Below are 22,496 nucleotides of genomic sequence, written 5' to 3'. Positions count from 1 at the left end.
TAAGAGATTTTGTGATTAGGCCCAAACGATCAGCTCAAACTGCCTAAACATATTTGCATTAGTAAATAGCCCATAAAGCAGAGGGGATTGTGGTGTTGATTATTTGCGAGGTAATTATCTATGTACAAGTTTTCAGAATTCTCATATTGACGTTTACAGGTGTATGTCAGCCATTGCCTGTAACAAGTATCACTTGAAAGAAGCTTATTGCCAATGAATGAATTCCAGAATGAACACAATTTTCTGTCTGCCTGATTCTTTTTGAAAGATAAAAGGCAGTGCTCTAATTAAGTTGGCATTTTATTTGTTCTGTGGTAATTGAAATGCAATAAACAGTGACCTTGTGCCGCCATTTTAGAAGGTGTTCAGAGTACAAGAGTACTTAAAAGGGTTGGAGTGTATCAGGCTGAATGGAAAGAAAAGACAACAATTTTTTTAATGCTTTTTATCATGGATTGTCATCACTGGGGCACAATTTATGTTCTCTTTATGACGTATGTGCCTTTATAAAGTGATTAAGGCTGCAGTTCTATATGCACTTACCCAGGATTAAATCTCATTGACTGTAAATCCCATTTACATGTGTGCTTTAAGTTAGGTTTATTTAATTTTAACATTGCTTATCACTAAAAAATAATAATTCTGAAGCAATTTACAAACAAGTAAAGAATATAATAATAATATTACATAACACATTCAAAACAGATAATATATTATATTGCTCAGTAATTGGTCCTGCCCAAGTGACTAGGGCAGGGCAACTATATTTGCAATGAAAAAGTTGGCAACAAACAGGCTTCCTTTAGGGAGAGCTACTACAAATAAGATTTGGCTGTGGTCAGTTGTGCCAAATTCTCTTGCGTTTGTGGTGATGTAATGATCTCAGGCAGGCAAGCAATCTCTAATAAGAATTAATGAGTCTCTGGCAGTTTTATGTATGTTTATTTACAATTTACATCCAGAGGGAGGCTCCGAGCCTGCTGCCATTGCTACATGTTGGTCACTCTGAGTCTCCACCCCTTTCACAGCACAAAGGATGCCAGAGTCCAGTCCTTCCTCTCTTGTACTTCCATTGCATTTTAACCCTTTCAGCTCTTCTAGTTTGAGGAGAAGGTGGGTTAACTCCCCCCCCCCCGCTATCAAAAGAAGAAGCCTGTAAATGCTGCCTTTCTCCTGGTTGCATAGCAACCCCCTCAATGCCATCTATCTCCTCCCCTCCCTCTGTTTGCAAGCTTTCCTAGTCTGAGAACTCTAGATGAAGGGGGGCCAGGCTAACCCACTCCTGCTCATCTCCAGAGTCGGACTCTGTCTTCCTCTGTACTGGCATTCCTTCATCTCCAGAGTCTGGCTCTTCGCAGGCGTTCAATTCAGCCACGTCCCTGACAGGTGATCACTATTGATTTAAATGGAGGGGGACAATCTGAATTTGTAAAAGAATGCACTTGGGAAATGACTTCCCCCAGTGAAATGAATGGGAAGACATCGTGGTTGCCTGGAAAAGGTCATAGTGCACCACGGTGCAAATGAATACACATTACCTCAAAGCATGTTATAATTCTCTAAATTATTTTTATCTTTTTTATCTATTAAATTTATATCCCATCCTTCACCCCAAGATCACAGGGTGATTTACAATCCTATTTTTCAAGTCCTGGGCTGCATTCTCTGAAATAAAGGCCACCACAAGCCATTCCTAAATTGTGAAAAATATTAATGGCAGGTTAACTTTTAATATTAAATTAACATGGTGGTGCAAAACAATATAATAAATTTATTTTTGCCATGTCATTAAGCTGCTAGGAATAAGTAGAATCCCAAGTCCACAGATGAACATGTTTCTTGCAGTCTGGTTGAAAGCTGAATGTGTTTCTTTCACATAGATATTTGGAGAAGCCTGCCGGCACATGAATTAGCTGATCTGATTATATATTACCAAGTGTGGTAAACCTGGAACTGTGCTTTCCAGTGCAGAAAGAAAAATAACTTCTGAAGTCCTTGGGGTTTAATTCTGTCTCCATAATGAACAAAGAGAAGTGTGCAATTAATCGTCTAAAATTTGGTAACCTTGCTTAGACTGAAGGTAAAGACTGATCCATAGCTTAGATCACATTTATAAATATTTAAATAGTCATTGTTTCTGGTGTATAGTCATTGTTTCTGTGTATAGTCATTGTTTCTGGTGTTCAGAATATAAGACTAGAAGAAGAAGAAGAAGAAGAAGAAGAAGAAGAAGAAGAAGAAGAAGAAGATCCCTGTTGGATCATACCAAAAAGTTAATCTAATCTAATCTGATCTAGGATCCTATTTCCAACAGTGGTTAGTCAGATGCTTTCAGGGAATCCAAAACGGGGTATGAAATGTACAATAGCCTTCTCCCACTGTTTGTTATTTGGTATTCTGGAATGCTGTTTCACATCCAAGAAGTGACACATGCAGCCATCATGAGTAGTAGCCATGGATTGCCTTATCCTCCATATATTTGTCTAAGAGTGTTCCAGAAAGTGCTAATTACATAAGTTTGCCTTTAAATGCAAACTGAACGGAATTTTTCCTGCCCCACCCTCCTACCTAGTCGTATCCTGTGGCAATAAATGCCATATGTTAATGATCTGCCATCAAAGTACCTTCTTTTGTCCGTCCTGAGTCTCCTTCCCATTAAATTCATTGAGTGATCCTGAGTTCTAATACTATAAGATAAATTTCTCTCCACTTTCACCACACATGCATAATTTTATACACCTCTTTCATTGTTCCTTTTGTTGTTGTTGTTGTTGTTTGGCTTTTTTCCACAGTGAAAATACTTGAATCTCTTTTTCATTAATCTGTAATCTTTGACTTGCGTCGTTTGACATGTAAAACCAGAAAAAAAATATCCAATATGTTTTACTGATGCTCAGGGCAAGCTTTTTTCTGGGGGTGGAGGGGGAGATTAGGCTATGTGCCAGTATCCTACTATGAGTTCCCTGCCCCACAGATACCAAACAGATCAGAGATGTGTAGGCCCATTTAAAAAATGGAAAACGGTGGAGGGGATCTACTCCCCAATTTTTACCCTCGCTTTCATGCCTGTAGGACTGCTACACTTTGAGTAGGGTTAATAGCCAGCAGGCATGTGACTGGGACAGCAAGCCCATGCCCCTTTACCTGTGAGTAAGCCCTATTCAACTCAATGTGATGCCTCTTTTGAAATATTAAGTTTAAGATTGTACTCTTGTGTAGCTTCCACAGGCGCCACTGCTGACACAAGGTCCTGATAAATAGCAGAAGACCTTCGAACTTAGGTTAGGATGAAAAATATTCTCGGCTAGCTGCCCAGAGTAGGTTACAGTTGCATCCTGAATAAAATGACATACCGGTAGTTCCATAAAGGTATATGAATTTTCATTGGCACTTTTATGGATTACTTCATCTTGGAATTTGACCTGTGAGAACTGATGTCTTAGAAGGAATTTATTTATTTCCATATGCAAGAAATGATTTATTTTTTTAATAACATGATTGATATATAAAGCCACATGTTTTCCTGTAAAAGAGATACAACGGTGTTTGAAAACTATTCTGGAATGTTAAAAAAAGCTCAAGCTTCTTGCCTTGAATGCAGAATGGCTTTCTGGAGGTTCTTATTCACGCCGGTCCAATGCACAGTGCACCATCTGTATGCCAGAAATCCATAGCAGCTGGATATATGCAAGTAATATGGTCTCATTTTTTAAAAGTGGCAATAAAGGAAAATACTTGTAAGACAAGAAATTCTAAATAGGAACTTTAACTGGTTGTTTAAAATGATTTAACAAGATAGCTGAAGGTGGTGAATAAGTGGCCTGCTAGGAGTAGCTGCAATATGTGTTACATCAGTAGTTCTAGAATTATTCCTCCCCCATGCCCCCATCTTGTTCATTTGTTAATTGAAATAAGCCTAGAACTTTCAGGCTAGACAGATTCAAAGCTTGTTTTCTCATTGTGTTTCCAGGAAAAGATGAATTAGATTAGCTCTCTCATTGGATTCCACCCCAATGTATGGGATGGATTTACAAATGGTACCTGCTGTGACAGCAGAATATTATAGAGTGTTGATTTTAGTTTCTTATCTTCCCATCAATAGCTAAATGGGTCACAATGAACTGTGGATCTCTGTTTTTTATTTATCTAACAAAACCAACAAGCCGCTTTCAAGAAAATCTCCCATCCAGGCAGAACTGGGTCTGATTGGATCTGATTAGCTGCACCAGGGTGGTTGCCACCATATGCCCTTAAATCACACCCTTATGGTATTATTACTTACAGTCTGTCATGTGGCAGGACCACATGATTTACCACATGCATGTTTTCTTTGTCTCACTTTTCAGTGCACCCAAAATTTGCTGTGATTCTCATCATGGTTGTTGCCTTAAACGAAATAGTTTTTATGTGTATTTGTATGACAAATACTACTACTTCTTACTAAGCAGCTGAACAGAGCGAATGAGACACTATTGCTTCTTGCCATAATCTGGTACTTCCTGTATACATTAGCAGAATCAAACCTAAAATATGAGCTCCTTGCATTAATAGCGTAAGCTACAATTAATACTGACACATAGTATTGTCACATTATGGACTCCAGATTGTGGCCCATAGCTGTCAACTTACAGATTTGAAAATAAGGGACCAGCAGCCAAAATAAGGGACCTGCAGCCTCACCTGTTCCAGGCACTCCAGTCTTCCTGTCCTCCTGCAGTCTGGTCAAACTCACGCTGGGTAGCTTTGAGAACACTGTCCAACCAACTTTGTAACCAGAGGTTCCACTGAATAGAATCTGAATCACATGCACCACAAGGCCTATGCAGCCTCAACTTAAGATGGCTCCCTGGCCTGGCTTTGCACTGCAAAGTTTGCAGCAGCACGTGCAACAAAATGGCGTCCAGCATTCAAAAAACCCCTCCGCTTGCATTAACTAGCCACACACAAGGCATGCAAGCTCCACCCCCAGTCGTTCTTAGACTTCTTATTGGGTGAGCAATACAGCCAAGCAACACAGTTGGAGCCTCCCTCCTCCCTGGCCGGCAGGCAGGGAGGGAGGGAGAGGAGCTGCTTCCTTTGAAATTTAAGGGACATCATTTAAGAGACATTTAAGGGGCATCCATCAATAAGGGACAGCAGTGGACATGGCACTGGAATAAGGGACTGTCCCTTCAAATAAGGGACACTTGACAGCTATGTTGTGGCCACATCAAGTGACGTGTGATGTTACAGAAGTGCAGTATGTATGTGATACTTGGATTGTTTCAGAAGAAATATAGAAGGAAAATATGCTAATGTTATTGTTGCCATCCATCTGTCTCGAGGGATAATGGAGTGTGCCTCCAGGGGTGAAGTCAAACTGCTGCATTAGCAGCACCAAAGTAACATCCCTGGGGTACAAACCTGGGCAGTGGGTATGGAGGTCATGAGCTGCCCAGACCACCAGACCCCCCTCTCAGCTTTACTGATGTGGTCCAAAGGAAAGAAGGGCAATATGTTTGGTTACAGGAGTTGCTGGAAGGAGGCATATACAAGGCACCACCCAACTGTCTTTGGGACTCAGTTTTTAAGGGACCAAATACATGCAAAAATCTACATATTAGTCCAAGAAGTGGAAATCAGATCAGTTTGCTTAAAAATGCTAACAGCTTCCCTATCTAGTGAAGTCTCCATGTTATCTGAAACTCCAAATTGTTCAATCAGACACAATAGATCTGAAAGAAAGACCCCCTAATACCATCTCCACATTCTCGGAGGCCACAAATAGTTTGATTCGTTAGTTGAATCCAAACATGAGCACCAGGAAGCAGGCTGTACCACCTAGACCCACCACCTGGTATCCACATATTATACAGAGCATAGGGTGGTTTTCAGCTATGCTTTGCTCAGAATAGATCCACTGATATTACACGAGCAAGTTAGGTCTATTCATTTCAATGAGTCTATTCTGAGTAAAACTTAGTTGAATACCACCCTGAATGTCAGCAGGGAGGGGGCTGCTAATCTTCATGTATACACAGTTCCCACGGTGGGGCTAATTGGGGGTATTCAGTGTATTAATTTGGGCGCCTGATTGAGGTGTAGATTTGGGGGGGGGATTGCAGTCATTTTCTTAACATCTGTACAACACAACTCATTTGTAGCCATTAAAGATGTGGAAAATTGAACAGGCTATCCTACATGTGCTTGTCATTACCTGTTGATAACACATTTTTTTTTTTTAAAAAAAAACCCCAACTATTTTAAAATCCTTTGAAACAGAGTGAAAAAATGATGCATGAGCTCCTCCTGGCTTCTGTCAGATTGACTCAGAGCTTCCCCTTCCCAAAAAATAAGGAAAGAGATTGATTTAATTTGGGGACAATATAAATTTACAGGTTTATCCTCCTCTCCCTTCCCATTGGGGGCTGATGTGGTGGCAATTCAGTGGCCAGCTGCAGGAAATGGAGAGAGGGAAGGGAGATTATTTCCTCCCACGCCAAAAGGAGTGAGAGTCTTTTTGGTGGTGGCTTCTCTTCTGTGGAACACTCTGACCAAGCAGGCTTGACTGATACCTGCCTTTTTATTGTACTGCCAATCAAATCATCTTTAAAAATTCCCAGGTTTCAAAATCCCAGCTGTTGCCTATTTTAGTTTGATTAGATTCCTTCTCCTTCTCCTTCTGTGCAGCTGTATTATTGCTAGAGTTTTTGAAGCTGCTTCTTGTATTCCTGCACTTAATTCATTTTGCAAGCTGCCCTGTAAGGACGTAGAAAGTGTGGGGTATAAATATTTGAGACAAACAAACAAACAAACAAACAAACAAACAAACAAACAAGAGACACAGTCACATTTCAAATAGCAAGCAGGTCATACATTCTTCTGGGAAAAGACAGAAGCAGAAAGCTATGCTGTTCTGCTTCAGTACGATGCACACCGGGAGCATGCTCTTGTTATTTTCCTTCCCGCCCACTGCCAGGATTGTTTTTCTGTGCTGTGCTGAAGACTGATGTCTATGTTATCTTTGGCCAACGATGCGTGTGAGTTAATATAACTTTGCAGATTAAAACTGCTGAAAGTAAGCTACGTTGACTTCACAAGGAATTGTGAAATGAGCATGCATAGAATAAATAATAAGCAGTAGTATGATCCCACCTGTCACTTTCCTTGATTTCTGCCCTCAGTGCTTATTCTACTGGTGTGCCTGCCCATTCTAAGGTAGCTCTTTGATCTCCAGCCTTCAGCCCATTTCTGGTCCTCTTGCCAGCATATGTAGCCTTCCTCCAGTGGTACTAAGGCTCTGTTGGGACCTCCTAGCCATAGTGATACTTTTGGACTGAGATTGGCTGAGTGCTGCAGAGAACAGATTGGCCAGAGAACGGGAGACTGACAGAAATGCTCAAATGGATTGTGGAAGAATATGTGTGGGACTGGAAAGAGTGTGGCTTCGGGATTTTTGAGAGAACCTTTTCTAAAAATTGCTTGGCGTTCCACTTGGTAGAGCTAAGCCCTGGTTGCTGTAATAGACCAGCCTCCACTGATTTTAATCAGGAAGTACAATGGTACCTCAGGTTATGAACTTAATTTGTTCCGGAGGTCCATCTTTAACCTGAAACTGTTCTTAACCTGAGGCGCACTTTCGCTAATGGGGCCTCCCACTGATGCTGCGCGATTTCTGTTCTCATCCTTGGGCAAAGTTCTTAACCTGAGGTACTACCAGTGGCGTAGCGTGGGGGGTGCAGGGGGGGCCGGCCGCACCGGGCACAACATCTGGGGGTTAGGGAAATCCACGGGTTAGGGGGCGCAAATCCACGGGTTAGGGGGCGCAAATCCATGGGTTAGGGGGTGCAAATTACTTGCCTTGCCCCGGGTGCTGATAACCCACGCTACGCCACTGGGTACTACTTCCAGGTTAGTGGAGTTTCTAACCCAAAGTGTTTGTAACCTGAGGTACCACTATAGCAGAAATGAGAGGAAGCAATGCAGCAAACTACAATACGTACTAAGATTCAGCCTTGGCAATTCATTGTTTGTTTTCCCATTTCAAAGGTATTCTCGATATATACTCATAAGTCAGGGGTACCTTTGCTATACGTTGTTTCATGTTGGTATTCAGATACACTTTTTTTCTTTTTAGGTTCAGTGCTTGTCACTTTGAATCACTATAGTCTGCAATATCCTTTAACATACCTGAGACTAAAACACGTTAGCAGTATTTTGTCTTCATTCTCTCTCCTTCTTTCTCTTTTAGGAGTAATAAGTTAGAATAGCTCCACATTTCTCATTTGCTTCCATTTCTCTATTCCTTTTTCAGGTGTTTGCTCTTGAATGCAGAGATGTTAAAATCACATCTATATTTTGTGAACTGTAGAAGTGAAACAATCTAAGCTGACTTGAAAACCCACAGTGCATATAAAGCAGTTTTATTTGTCCCTGTTTTTGCCATTTTTCTTTGTATATCTGCTTCAGTAGGTTTTGGAAAAGCCAGCAAGCACTCTAAATGGATAATACATTTTTTGTTGTTGTTGTTCTTTCCGATAACATAAACTGCAGTTGTGGATGCAAATGCCAACGAACGAAGTATTCTAGCATGGATCACTTGCAAGTCAATAAGAAGGCAATTCCTACCCAAAGATTGTCCAAAGGAAAGATGGTGGGGAGAGTCTTAATGCTGGAAATAGTAATGCTGTTCAGCACAAACTCAAGGAATTTTTTATTTTCCCTCCTTCATCAATGCATTTTTGTCTCAGCTGAACCTGGTGGAAACCCTGTAAAAGGCGGAAGTTCTTCAGAACTTTTAATGTTTTGTTCCTAATAACTTTTTAATGTTGTGACTTAGACGCAGCACCATTGTTGGAGGGTAGTTTTATATGTGTCCCTCCCTCCAGCCCCATCAAGATTTGACTGCTGCCACCTGTGGCTGAACGCGGGTACTGCAGCAAAACTAAGGAAGCACACTTTGCTGCAGTGTTTGCATTTCCACCCTTAATTGCTCTTGTGTAATCAGAGGAGCTGGAAATTGAATTGGGAACCTCAAGAGCTTCCAAAGCGATAAGACAGTCAGGGATGTGTAGGTTATCATTGTCAGCTCTGCATGCTTAATTAGAAGTTGAGGAGAAGATTATCTCTTACTCCACCAGAGTGTCAAAAACCATCATTGGAAATGAAATTGATCACAAAGAGCATGCAGAAAACAGGGGTTGTGAACCATAACTAAAACCTGTTTATCTGGAGCAACCACTGGAAAGGGGAAGGAAGGTAAAAGCCATGGCTGGCACTTCTCAAGCAGAACTTTGCAATAAGCGGCGAAATAATTAGTTATAAGCCACTACCTTGCACAAAAGCCTGCAAACTGTATCTAACCAGCAAAGGGAGGTTTGCCCCATTTTAATTTTTAACTGATCTTGCTTATTTCCTTCCCTAATCTTTATTATCAGGATGACATGAGGAGAGGGTTTGGTTCTGAATGGCTAGTTTATAACAGTTCTAAGCCACATGCCCAGTCTAGAGATATGCATAAAGAAACACTACCCTGATATTTTATGAGAGGGTGGTAACAACAAACTTTTATAAAATAAATAAATATTTGGACCTTGCAGGCATCTCCTTTTGGAAGTGCAAATTCTGTTCTACGTAAAGCACTCTTTTTCAGTCTTGTACTCTCTTGATTCTATTGGACTCTTAACTCCCAAAAGCCCCAGTCAAAATGGCTAATTGCCAGGGATAATACGAGCTGTACTTACTGCACTACAAAGTTGGGGAAGGCTGGCATACAGGATTAGCAAGAACACGAACAGTTTGTAGCTGCTAAGTTGTGCGCATAACTGTAGCCAGGACTGCATATGTCGCTAGGAAGTAACCCCAAATTGACCCGTTTCTATTAGGACGGCTGGTGGATTGTAATACTGGTGGGTTGGAAGAAAGGAAACAAACCATTCTTATCCTTCTGCTCTGGCTATTCCAATTTAGACTGGTCTATTAGAGCATTCCCAACTTCATAATGAACTGCCTGCATGAGTGTGGCAGAGGCAAATATAAATTATCAGCTGGAGTTTGTACATGATTAAGGAGTGTCCCCTAAGCTCCAGCAAGGATCTTATCCTGCTGTATAAACTCAAGCTTGCAGATGCTTCTGGTTATGTTAGTTTTGATAATGAACCCATTTGCAATTTCACCCCCCAGCTGTTGATTTAGTCCAGTAGCTTTGCATCAGATAACTTACTGAAATGGAGCTAAGTGACAGGCGGGAGTGATGGTGGCAGGAAGGCGGGAAGCAAATTGAAATGTTTATGATATGAATGGGAGAGAATTGTGGGTTGGGTGGCTTACGAAAAGCATATCTAATTAAAGCCATTAATGTGCAGGATGCTAGAACGGAATTGCCCAAGGAATTTTTATTGAAATTTTAGTACAACTTTTATCTATGGCAGATCTGTGTTCACTGCTATAGCATCTGCAGGGAATTCATATTTTACTGAAGTTCAGTGGCATGATTTAAACATAGGAAAACTTCCTTGTAATAAACTTCCTTGCTGTTCGGTGTGATATCTAAATAATTACCAGTTCCATTCCTAACGTTACTGATTTGTGTTGATTGGCTGATGACCTTGTTTCCCCTTTTAAAAAATGTTACTGTAGATTAGATCAAATATTATTTTGAAAATAAAAGTTTGATGACGTTAAAAGTTGCTTTTGGCCTTTGTTGTCAATCCCGTATCTTTTATATTTTCATATGGTTTTCTATATAGATTAATTTAAATGACTCCTAACTGTTAGAAAGACTACAGCAAAAATCTTTCCCAAGGTCTTTGCACTTTCTCTTAGTCAGTGATGAGAGTTCCTTTCTCTGCCCCTTTAGAGATGCAGGAAGAGGATTCCTCCCCTGCCTTTGTTCAGCTGGAAATATTGAAGTGTTAATAATTTTTGTCTTAAATCAACATGAAAGTCTAAGTGATATCATTTCCCCCCGGATGATTTACTTCCCCCTTTTGGACACATGCCTCCATGTTCTGTGGAAATGCTACTGCTCCCTGAACTAAATTCCTAACCCGCAATGGTCACGTAATGGGATGAGAAATAATTTTGAGGTAAGCAGCATTAATGGCATCTGGTTTAATAGCTGTTGGCATACTGGATGCCTTGACTTTGAACATGTTGGCAGCATTTTTCATTATTTTTGCCAATAATTCGTCAGAAATGTTCTGGTTTCTCTCAGGTCTGTGTGGTATCTAATGTAGCCCTACCATCCGTTGTGGGCAGCGCAGCGTACTACCTGGTTACTAGGATTTAAGCTGATCTCGTTCATTAACCTTAGCAGGGCTAAATTGGCTTCAGTACAAATATTTTGGTTTTAACTGGTCTGAGGATTGGGCTGGGCTGTAAGAAATTTGGCTGCTATCCAGTGTGGGGATAAACACGGATTAGTAAAGCCAACATATTATATATTCCGTTATTGATGAACTCATACAGGCATCCTGATCCCCTTCCTACCCTCCATCAGAGTTCAGTTAATTACTTTGTGTGCAGTTGAACAAATTGCTGTAGATGTAAGATACTTCGCCAGTTTATGTAATTTTAAGCTATGTGACACAGTGCATTGTTTACTATACACAGTTGGGGGTACTACTTTTATCCATGAGTTGATTAGAAAACTTAAATTGTCTAGTGAGATTGTGTTGCTTTTTTGTAAGCAAGGGTGTAGAATGAATGAATGAATGAATGAATGAATGAATGACTGTGACTTGGAAGAATGACATATTTTCTAAAAATAAATTCTGCATGCCAGGGTATATATGTGTGTGTATTTATGTTTGCTGCCAAATATTAAACAGTTAAATACATTGATTGTGACTATTTACATAGTGCAGCACATGGGCTGCAGTTTTGTCCCCACTTATACTGGTTTGCAACACAGTTTGATGCACACTTATTTGCCAGTGAAACCGATTGAACTCAGTGAGACTGATATTTGTTGTAAGTCATGAGACTGGAGTTTACACATGTTTACTGAAGTTCACGAGTCATGCCAGGCAAATACTAAAACAATTGACATTAGATTATAGCTTAAAAGAAAAGTGGAATGTTCTTGTCTTTCCTTTCAAATCTGCCTTGGCATTCTTTGAAATGTCAAGTGATAGACTACAGAAAGCGGGAAGTAAAAGGTAAGTTTTATATGAGGGCATACTAAATTTTCTTTGTTAGCTTTTACTTGTTCTCTATAGAAACAGTAAAAGGGTGACTAAATATGATCATGTGTAATAACTCTGTTGTCCAAGTTAGGGGTAGGTGACACCGCTTTGTGATGGTTCCGGTCCAACTTAGATGGTCATTTCCAGAGGGTGATGCTTGGGGATTGTTCTTTGACCCATGGAGCCTTCCATGTGGGGTTCCTTGGGGTTCAGTTTTATCCCCTGTGCTTTGTAAGAGATACACAAAACTGCTGAGTGGAATTTTTGAGTACATGGTCAGCAATATGCTGTTGACACACAGCTCTACCTCTACTTTACATCTGCAGGTGCGGCAATGGATGTGCTGGACTGTTTTCTTGCCTCAGTAATGGACTGGATGAGAGCCCACAAACTCAAGCTCAATCCAGATAAGACTGAGGCCCTGTTAGTGGGCGGTTCCCTAGACCAGATGGCTGAGAGGTTACACTCCCTCTGAAGGAGCAGGTGCACAGCTGGAGAGTGCTTCTGGATCAGTTGCTGTCACTTGAGGCTCAATTGGCGTCAGTGGCACAGCTTTGGCCACTTAAGCCTCAAGGGAAAGCAACTGATCCAGAACCTTTGACCTTCTATCAGCTTTGGCTGGTGGTCCATCTGTGCACCTGTCTGGGTAGGGACAGCCTAACTACTGTTGTCTATGCTCTGGTAACCTCTAGGTTTTGTTGTTGTTTAGTCGTTTAGTCATGTCCGACTCTTCATGACCCCATGGACCAGAGCACGACAGGCCCTCCTGTCTTCCACTGCCTCCCTTGGTCAAACTCATGCTGGTAGCTTCGACAACACTGTCCAACCATCTCGTCCTCTGTCGTCCCCTTCTCCTTGTGCCCTCAATCTTTCCCAACATCAGGGTCTTTCCCAGGGAGTCTTCTCTTCTCATGAGGTGGCCAAAGTATTGGAGTCTCAGCTTCACGATCTGTCCTTCCAGTGAGCACTCAGGGCTGATTTCCTTAACAATGGCGAGGTTTGATCTTCTTGCAGTCCATGGGACTCTCAAGAGTCTCCTCCAGCACCATAATTCAAAAGCATCAATTCTTTGGCGATCAGCCTTCTTTATGGTCCAGCTTTCACTTCCATACATCACTACTGGGAAAACCATAGCTTTAACTATACGGACCTTTGTTGGCAAGGTGATGTCTCTACTTTTTAAGATGCTGTCTAGGTTTGAACCTCTAGGTTAGATTTCTGCAATGCAGTATATGTAGGGCTGTCTCTGAACATAGTTCAGAAGATTCAGCTACTGCACAATTTGGCAACCAGGTTGCTCACCAGGGCATATTACATGCTTGAGCATATTACACCAGTCTTGGCCTGACTGCTCTGGCTGCCAGTTAGTTTCCAGGTCCAATTCAAAGTGCTGGTTTTGACCTATAAAGCCTTAAATGGCCCAGGACCACTATACTTTAAGGACCACCTCTCTGCATATGAAGCAGCTCAAACCTTGTGATAATCATCTAAGGTGCTTCTTCATTTCCTGCTCCACAAGAGGTCTGGAAGGTGGTAACACAAGAAAAGGTATTTTCTGTGGTGGCTCCCTATTTCTGGAATGCTCTCCCCAGGAAGGCTTGCCTGCTGCCTTCATTGCATATCTTTAGGTGCCAAACAAAACTTTTCTCTTTAATCAGGTCTTTGGCTGATCAACAACTCCATGTCTCTTTGAATGTGTTTGTGGGAGGAGGGTTATTGGTTTGGGGGTTATTAGTTTGTTTTTCTTCTTGTTGTTTCTATTATGTATTTTGTGTTCTCATTTTGTATTTTTATGTTGTGCACTGCCCTGTGGTGTTTGGATAAAGGATGGTATACAAATTCAACAAAATGAATTAAGTAAGTAAGTAAGTAAGTAAGTAAATGCGGGGCAGGCATTGGGAGGGGAAAAAGAAGGACCAGATGTAAAAATAAAACGAGATGTAAAGTGTTTGTTGCAGCTAGAGCTCTGCTTTGCTTTCTCTAATATCACAATACCCTGCTCAGTCTGATTCTAAAAATCTCTGCTTTATAAAACCAAGAGAGGAAAAATATAAGTATTTTAATGGAATGTGAAGGCTTTCTCACTTGACACAGTGCTCAAGTGAAGGTTGCAGAGTGCATTTTTATTGGCCATAGGAGGAAGGTGGCTGGCTTTGCTTACAGACAAAGGCTTGCTTTGGAAAAGCCATAAAAGCAGTAGTAGCAGTGCAGAAAATATATTTTGTGAGCAGTGATGTTGAAATTCGAGTTCAACTTTTTAAAGGGACCCTTCAGAACAGCATGGGACTTAGCATCGGGGATTGCAGTGGGTTAACTAACCAAAAAGGTGGCTGGTCAAAATTAGTAGAGGACCTCCTCTGTTCCTGTCCCATAGTATTATGTGATAACTTCATGAAGCAGTTTAGATTACAACTTAGCCAGTACCACTGGAGAAGCGCTGATGATTAACAGCACACATTCATTGACTATGTTCTGCCATTCTCCTTGGATTCTGATTCAGAAAATATTTAGTAAAAGGCTTATTAAGAGGAATCAATGTATCTCACCACTTTTTAGATGTCAACTCTTATTTTTTCATAAAAGATTTCCAGAGTGCAAAAAAAAAAAAATGATTACAATAAATGATGTGATGTCTAACTAAAGCAGCTTTTTCCACAAGCAGTGTTCCATTTACAGAGGATTTTGAACTGAAAATGTTCTGTGACAGTGGACTGTCATGGGGATGAATGTAATATATATCAGCAGCCTCAGCATATAAATCATCTGGTGCAAGAAAGTCATGACAGTCCCAGTGTGCATCTTTGTGTTCAATAGTGAATTAAGTTTTGACATGATTCTGTGTTCCTACCTGAGTTCTCCCTCATACAGCTTTCCTTTGCTGTCTCTGTCTTGAGCCATGATAAGCCAGGACTTTGACTATGCATGTTGTGTTGTATCATGTTCTCCCCCTGCCCCCCCCCCAATTAAATTAGTTGCTTTATGTGGAAGTCAGCAAAGCAGGTATTTTCTTCTACGGACCACTATTTAGCAGACCCTAACTGACATTTTCCTTCCCATCCAACTTTCCCATAGCTTCTTCTTTGGGGACATCCAGAGAACAGTTTCCCTTCTATCATCCCTTCCTCCTAATCTGCATATTATTGAAATAAATAATGTTTTCATCAATGCAAAACTTAAGTACTAGCAACTGGAGATGCAATAGTTTAATTCCAAAGATTTGAAGCATTTTTGAGAAGACACTCAAAAAGTGTACATAATTTATTTAAATATTTATAAAATTGAATCACAGAATTGTAGGGTTGGAAGGGCCCTCCGAGGGTCATTGAGTTCAACCCCCTGCTATACAGAAATCTCAACAAAGAATCATAGAATTGTATATTTATAGACTTAATGGCCTTTGCAATATAAAATCAATTTGTTTGCATGCTTGCTGACTTGTCATCCTAGACTAATTTCTGATGCAGTCTGTCCCTTGAGTATTTCTTACAATACAGAAAAGATCTGTTGAACTGGCAGTTAAATTTGGGCCTGGTGAAGTACTGGGTTTATCCTTAGGCATTGCATCATTGTCTCGAGCCTTGCAACTTGCTATTATTTGAGAGGCAGCAGACTCCTCTGAACTAAATATTCTTGTAGCTGATACTGTCCTGAGGCTTTCCTTGAAGAGTTAGCTACATTGCGACTAAATATTTTTGGAAGTCCTTTTAAAATTGGTACGTGAAATGCAACATGCCTCTCTGTTAGGGTGAGACTCTGTCTAGTCCAAAAATAAGTCTGTACTAGGTGGAGCGTCTCTAGCCTCTGCCACGGCTGATCTCCTTGGTGAAGGGATAGTGTGGACCCCGAAAAGGATGAGGAACAAATGAGTTGCAGTTTTCTCTTTTTTGTTTTACATTTTCTCAGGCAAACTATTTTTAAAATTAAAAAAAAATACTCGAAATAAATAATGCGCACACAGAGAGCGACTACATGTTCCAATTCTTTTGCGAGTGTTGCTTTTTCAATTTCCTTTTCAGAAAAACACGTTAGATTGACAGCAGAACAACAAAAAAGCACACTAAGCTTCTATTGTACAGTAATATCTCATATTTCTTGAGCAACAGCTGAATGAGTATCCAGCTCTGTTAAAACTGTAAAGCTATACCCTGTAATGTTCTATTTTAAAAGTCTGCCTAAGTGTCACCCCTCTGACCACAGACAATCACCCTGTAAAGAATGTGCACATTTTCACTATTTCATCTGGTAGATTCCTTTAGAAGCAGCTCAGGGTGTGTCCAAGGAATAGAGTGTTAACCACAGACTGATTCGCATACTACACTTGCAGAAACCATCCTGTCTTACAGGGGTATCTTGCCTTGTTTTTCTCCCAGAGTTTGGGGGGAGGGAAGGAACCACTACCTTTCCACTATAACTCAAGCACTGCAAACGAGCTCTATCCCCCCCTCCCCAATTATCCTGAGTTGCTGTGTCATAAATGGTTAAAGTGCAACTGGGATGTGAGGATGGTGATGGCGGGTGGCGGGTGGGAGAGCAGCCAAATAGGAAAGTCTTATGAAGCCTACAAATTGCATCTCAAATGAGTTTACATCGTCAAGCAGGTCTGCCCACTGCTGCCACATCTTCCTTTCCCCCATCTTACCATGCTCCCATGTTGGTGACCAAGAGATGCCAGGCACTCTCATTTGTTTCTCTCTTCATACCTTTCAGTTATGTTTATCTAAAGGTAAAGGTAAAGGTAAAGGACCCCTGACAGTTAAGTCCAGTCGCGAACAACTCTGGGGTTGCGGTGCTCATCTCACTTTACTGGCTGAGGGTGCCGACGTTTGTCCGCAGAACGTTTTTCCGGGTCAGGTGGCCAGCATGATTAAGCCGCTTCTGGCGAAACCAGAGCACACGGAAATGACGTTTACCTTCCCGCCGGAGCAGTACCTATTTATCTACTTGCACTTAGATGTGCTTTCGAACTGCTAGGTTGGCAGGAGCAGGGACTGAGCAACATGAGCTGACCCCATCGCGGGGATTCAAACCGCCGACCTTTCAATCGGCAAGCTCTAGGCTCTGTGGTTTAGACCACAGAGCCACCCGCATCCCTTTATGTCTATCTACCATATAGTAAATGCTTTGTTTAGTTCATTGATGCCCCATCTTTCTTCCATCATGCAACTCAAGGTGGCATACAGATGGTTACCAGGTGGCCTCCCATCCAAGCACTGACAGACCCAGAACTCCTTAGCTTCTACTTGCTCAACACAACTTCCCCCTTTCCTACCTTGTGGCCTGCAAAAAAAACTACTCTGGAGGGTTACTGAAAACCCCAGACTCTTTTAGCCAACATCAAGTCTACCTATTAGCACTGCTAGGCCCCTTAGATTCTACATTTCTGGCTTCCAACAGCATGCCTATTTATTTACTTGTCAGATTTTAGGACCACCTTTCAGCAGCGGTTTCCGGGATGGTTTTCTTGACAAAATAGATGCCAATTTAAAATAAATAAACAAACAAGGCATTAAAATAATAAATGAAAACACAAGCAGCAACCAAAACAAAGAGGCTCAATCCCCCAAAGCCAGGAAGATCAGGAATGTTTATGCCTCTCTCTAATCCGGCCAACTCCAGATTTTGCTGAAGTCTGGGCAGGTTTCCCTTGGTGGTCCTCCATCACAGACGAGCACCCGACTTGCAGCAGTGCAAGCACTGCCTTTCCTTTTGCTCTTGCTTGAGTTTACATAGCCTGCTTCCCAGGGGCAGTCTTGGGGAGAAAGTGTTGTGGCAACATCTGCTCCATCCTGATATTGCATCACTCCAAGAGGTGCAAGAGCAAAGAAAGAAAGTAGAGGAACCTTGACCACCTTGTATTTGCAGATCAGCTCCATCTCCAAAGTCATAGAATTTACCCAATTTCAAAAGATTAATCCAATCCTTGGCCATTCCTTCCAAATCCTGTGAAAATCACTGGCCAAATGTTTTAATCCAGCACTCAAGATTCATTCCCAGATGTCTCCAGGTGGGGTTGGGGAAGACCTTGTCTGAAACTCTAAAGCACAGCTGCCCATCAGTGCAGACGATGCTGATCTGGATGGACAAATAACCTGACTCTGTATAAGGCAGCCTCATCCAACTATGCAGTTGGATGGTTTGCCCCCCCCCCCCGCAGCAATTGCTTTGCAAGAGAACTCCTAGGCTCTTGTATCCTAATGGGAGATCTAGCAAGGTGTTTCTTCCTTTTTGCCTCTCTCTTGTGTGTGTGTGCGCGCGCACACACACACACACACACACACAGAGCCAATCTTAATCCCCCCCCCCGTACACACTTATACACAGGCATGCACATGCATTCTTTCTATCTCAGTCACACACACTTCTCCGATCACAGGGAAGAGAGAGACTGGTGCTGTTTTTCTTCCAACTGCAGAGAGATCAGGTTGCAACATGTTAACGGGATCTGCAATAGATGCGGAAATTTGGTGATGGATAAGGTGCTGTATGAAATAAGAAGTAACAGTTGGTTAAAAGCCTGAGGCAGTATCTTGAGACTTGAGGCAGCTAGGAGGACTAGAATTCCCTAGCACTCAGGATTCCTGGGTTCCTCCTTAGAATACTCTACCCCCTGTGGATTTTGATGTTTTTTTCTTCCCTTACTTGTCATACTGTTGCACTTCCTGGCAACATGACTGTGGATCTGCGAGCAACATTTGAGCAAGCCTTCATTTTAACTGGACTGAAGAAAAGGATTGCACATTTTTAAATTCAGGTTATAATGTAAAAGTGCAGATGATGGACTGGAGACCCATGTAAGTGGATATGATTTTGTTTACTCAGTCAGTGAATCAAAGGGTTTAGTTCCTCCTTTTAGCTCCGCCAACATCTCTCAGCATATACCTTTTACAGATATGATTAAAATGTTCTTGGCTTTGCTCTTCGCTTGACACTGGCATGTTAGGAGTGCTAAAACTGTGCAGCCTTGTTATTGAATGGATGGCTGAATAATGCATGCAAGTGACAAGCTTGAATCTATACTGTTTCTTATCTTTTAAGTACAGAATCTGCAATATGCTTGGATGGATCAAAAGCAGCCAGATGTAACACTCAGATTTATTGTAAATGATTGTTAAAATGATTGTTGTTTATCTGATGTAGCTAATTTTTAATAGTTTCCTCTTTAACTGACATAAGACACTTTTGCAGACAGAGAATGTCTTGGTTCTGCTAGATAAGCAGGCACCCTTAAAAACAGACAGGTTTCTGTTTTATATTTACTGTATGACTGTGGTACAAACCAGCATAAAGCAAAAGGGTTTCCTCTTTTTCCTAGCTAAAGACCTGGCTAGATCCAGGTTATTGTGTCATATAACTGAGATTATTGACACAACGCATATTGAAACTAACTGGTTCAGAGGGAAGAAGGTTTTGGGAGTCTCTGTACACTTTTATCCTAAACCTTTCTTTCAGGCATGGCCCTGATTGCAGTCAACTTGCATTTGCTCTTCTTTGCTTGGGAATAACTTCATACACCCAGAAGCAGCCATTATGCAGTCTACTACAGGATTCCCTCAGGACCAGTTTTCAGCCATGAATTGGGACGGAAGTTTAGTGCTAGATGGGTGGAGGTGATTATTCTGTGCAAATCTGAAGTAGGGAAAATATGACTCTTTTCATATTTTGAGTCGCAAGGTGAATAAAAAACACCCAAATCAAGGACCCCAGAGTTTTCAAACCATTGGTTCATCTAGCTTAAGCACTGTCAACACTGACTGGCTGTGGTACTGCAGGGTTTCAGGCATAGAAAGGAGATACTCTACCACTGAGCTATGGCCAAGGCCTAGGACTCTTAGTGACTTGGAAGGGGAAGAGAGTCTCATAATTTAATCTTGCAACCAAGAGCAGCACACATGTTCTTTGCCTGTACAGAAGGAAGAGGGGGGCCCTCCCATTTTTTTGCCAGCTAGAATGTCCTGTGCCAGACATGAGGGGGAAGAGGTGCAACTGTGTTTATGCTTAAATGGCATGCAGCAATTTCTAGTGTGAGGCATTCTCCACAGGGTTGGCCGTGATGGTGAGGGAAAATTCCTTATCCCAAACATATTTTTCAAGTCATAGTTAGGAAGCAGAGGTTTTTGAAGTCCATGGTAGGCCATTATTTATGTGGCACTTTCTTCTTGGTGGGTCACAGGTTGTTCAGCTCTTCTCCAGGTTAAATACTCCCAGTTCCTTCATCCTGTCCTCATATGATCCTCATGCTAGACTGTCTTATCATTGTAGCTTTTGTGAGGGGTAGGGATGGACCAAATTGTCAATTTCAGGACTCTCAGTTTCTCATTTTTCCAATTCTAAATCCAGTTCCTCGCATTTCTGCAGCAATTTGTGATGCCCCCCCCCAAAAAAATTCTCTTTAAAATTAATCAGCATTTTAGTTTGATTTTTTCCCTGGTAAACACATTTTTGTATGCAGTTTTGACTAATGTACATATTTATGTGAGCTATTTAACCCAATATGATGACAATACTGAATTTTTTAAAAAGTTATTTTCACCAGTATATTTTATGTACACTTTCCTCGAATACATGCATTTTTATAAACATGGTCTGTCTGGAGAACTGCACCACAAAATTCAATAAGTGTGAATTTTGAAGAAACCCTTTGTTTTGATTCACGTATTGGTTTGAGAAATGTGAATTAGGTAGTTCTTCATTAAAATAATCTTCCCCCATCTCTAATGAGGGGTATGTCCTTGCTAAATCAGTGCCCAGAACTGGACAAGGTTGGTGATTTTCAGTCTGCTTTTTCACTAAAAAAAATCAAAATGTGAATCTAGACAAATAGTTCTTCCCAATGTATAACAGTTTACATTTCCACATGTTCAATGTACTTTCTTTCTGCTCAGTTTTCTAGGACTGTATTGATGTCATTTAAATATTTAGCCTATCATCCAGAGAAGCGTTCTTCAACCTTAGATCCCCAGATGTTGTTGGGCTTCAACTCCTATCAGCCCCAGCAAGTCTAGCCAAAGGACAGAAATGATGGGGTTGTGGTTCAACAACATCAGTCAATCCAAGGTTGAAGAAGACTGCTCTAGATTGTTTGCCACTCCTCTCACTATTTCGTCAACTGCAACATTCAGATCATTGATGAAAATATTGGATATCACCAAAACTAACACTAATTAATGTGAGAAGTTGTTTTACAATGTAAGATTTACAGCATCCTTAGGGGGCACATCATGATGTTTTAGGATCTGTTTTGGCAGTGTATAAGAACTTTTCCCTACATCGCATTTTGGTGCATCCAACTAACCATGCCGCCACTGCCCTTCTCCCTTGTTCAGACTACCCCCCCCCCCAATGTGGACTTTCTTTCATTCTCTTGTCTCTCTTTCTCGCTGATGTATTTATGTTGTTGCCACTGCTGCTAAATTTATCATGCAAAAGATTACTGCACCCAATATAATTAGAGACTAATTAAAAATAATGTTCTCCAAATGGCCAGGCATACTAGTTTCATAGGGCAATCTTTGAGTCTGCACTTACACTTTTGAAATAACTTGGCTGGGTTCCAGCTTCACAACATGACTTAAAATAGCTTGGGCTCTCGCTGACCCCCCCCCCTTTCACACACTTAAAATATCTGGGTATTGGCACAGTGAAATGCTATACAGTTTGGCTATACTGTAGTTTCAGCTGGCATTTCAGTTTGGCTTGGGGGAAAACACTGTTTAGTACATGCTTATCTAATTCTGCTTTTCCTTAGAATATCAGGTCTGGGGCCAGGACAGAGCTGGGCATGCTGTGTCTAGTGAACATCTCATTACAAGGCACTTGAGTCCATTTATTGTAAAGATCCTCTTTGCAGCACACATTGCTACTGAGACAAGAACCCGGCCTTCATGGCTTTATTAAATTAGGCAAGACACTTAAACATCTATTTGTCTACGTGGTTGAGGGGGTCCATGTTCAAAACCTCACAAAGGACAAAATAGAAAAGAAAACACAGAATCTGGCTTTACAAAAGTTCAGTCCAGAGTTAACACAATAGTTCAATACCCTGGTCATAAGACCGAGGAACAGGTGATCGGTGCCTGGTAGGGTTTACTTTTCCAGTAAAAAGTTTGTTTGTGCAAGGGAGCGGATATGGTATCAGTTTTCATGTGATCTTGGCTAGATTTAGTGGCATGACTCCTCTCATTATTGAGTAAAATTAAGCATAATCAGAGCTAGATCTCCTTGTCATGGCAAAGGCATGAAACCTAGCAAAAGGCTGATCTTGTGGTTAACTCATATTATGTTATCAGAAAGTTCCAATGCCATTTACTTTTATATATCTTTAGTGGTTCT

The 22,496-nt window shown here is 41.2% G+C and overlaps 1 protein-coding gene across 6 annotated transcripts in view; it reads left to right on the top strand.

Annotated features, from left to right (window-relative positions):
* Window positions 1-22,496, top strand: part of KIF26B (kinesin family member 26B) — a 290,029-nt gene that overhangs the window by 147,772 nt on the left and 119,761 nt on the right. The window contains exon 1 of one of the 6 annotated variants that reach the window (XM_079969428.1): window positions 18,572-18,958. The exons of the other annotated variants lie outside the window; for them this stretch is intronic. Within the exon in view, the coding sequence (XP_079825554.1) occupies window positions 18,939-18,958 (20 nt within the window). The 5' untranslated portion in view covers window positions 18,572-18,938. Of the gene's footprint in view, window positions 1-18,571; window positions 18,959-22,496 lie in introns of those variants that run through there. 6 annotated transcript variants of the gene reach the window in all.

Source organism: Podarcis cretensis, assembly GCF_951804945.1.
Source record: "Podarcis cretensis genome assembly, chromosome: 3".
Lineage (NCBI taxonomy): Eukaryota > Metazoa > Chordata > Lepidosauria > Squamata > Lacertidae > Podarcis > Podarcis cretensis.
The sequence above is the reverse complement of the archived record's forward strand: the minus strand, read 5'-3'. Positions and strand labels throughout refer to the sequence as shown.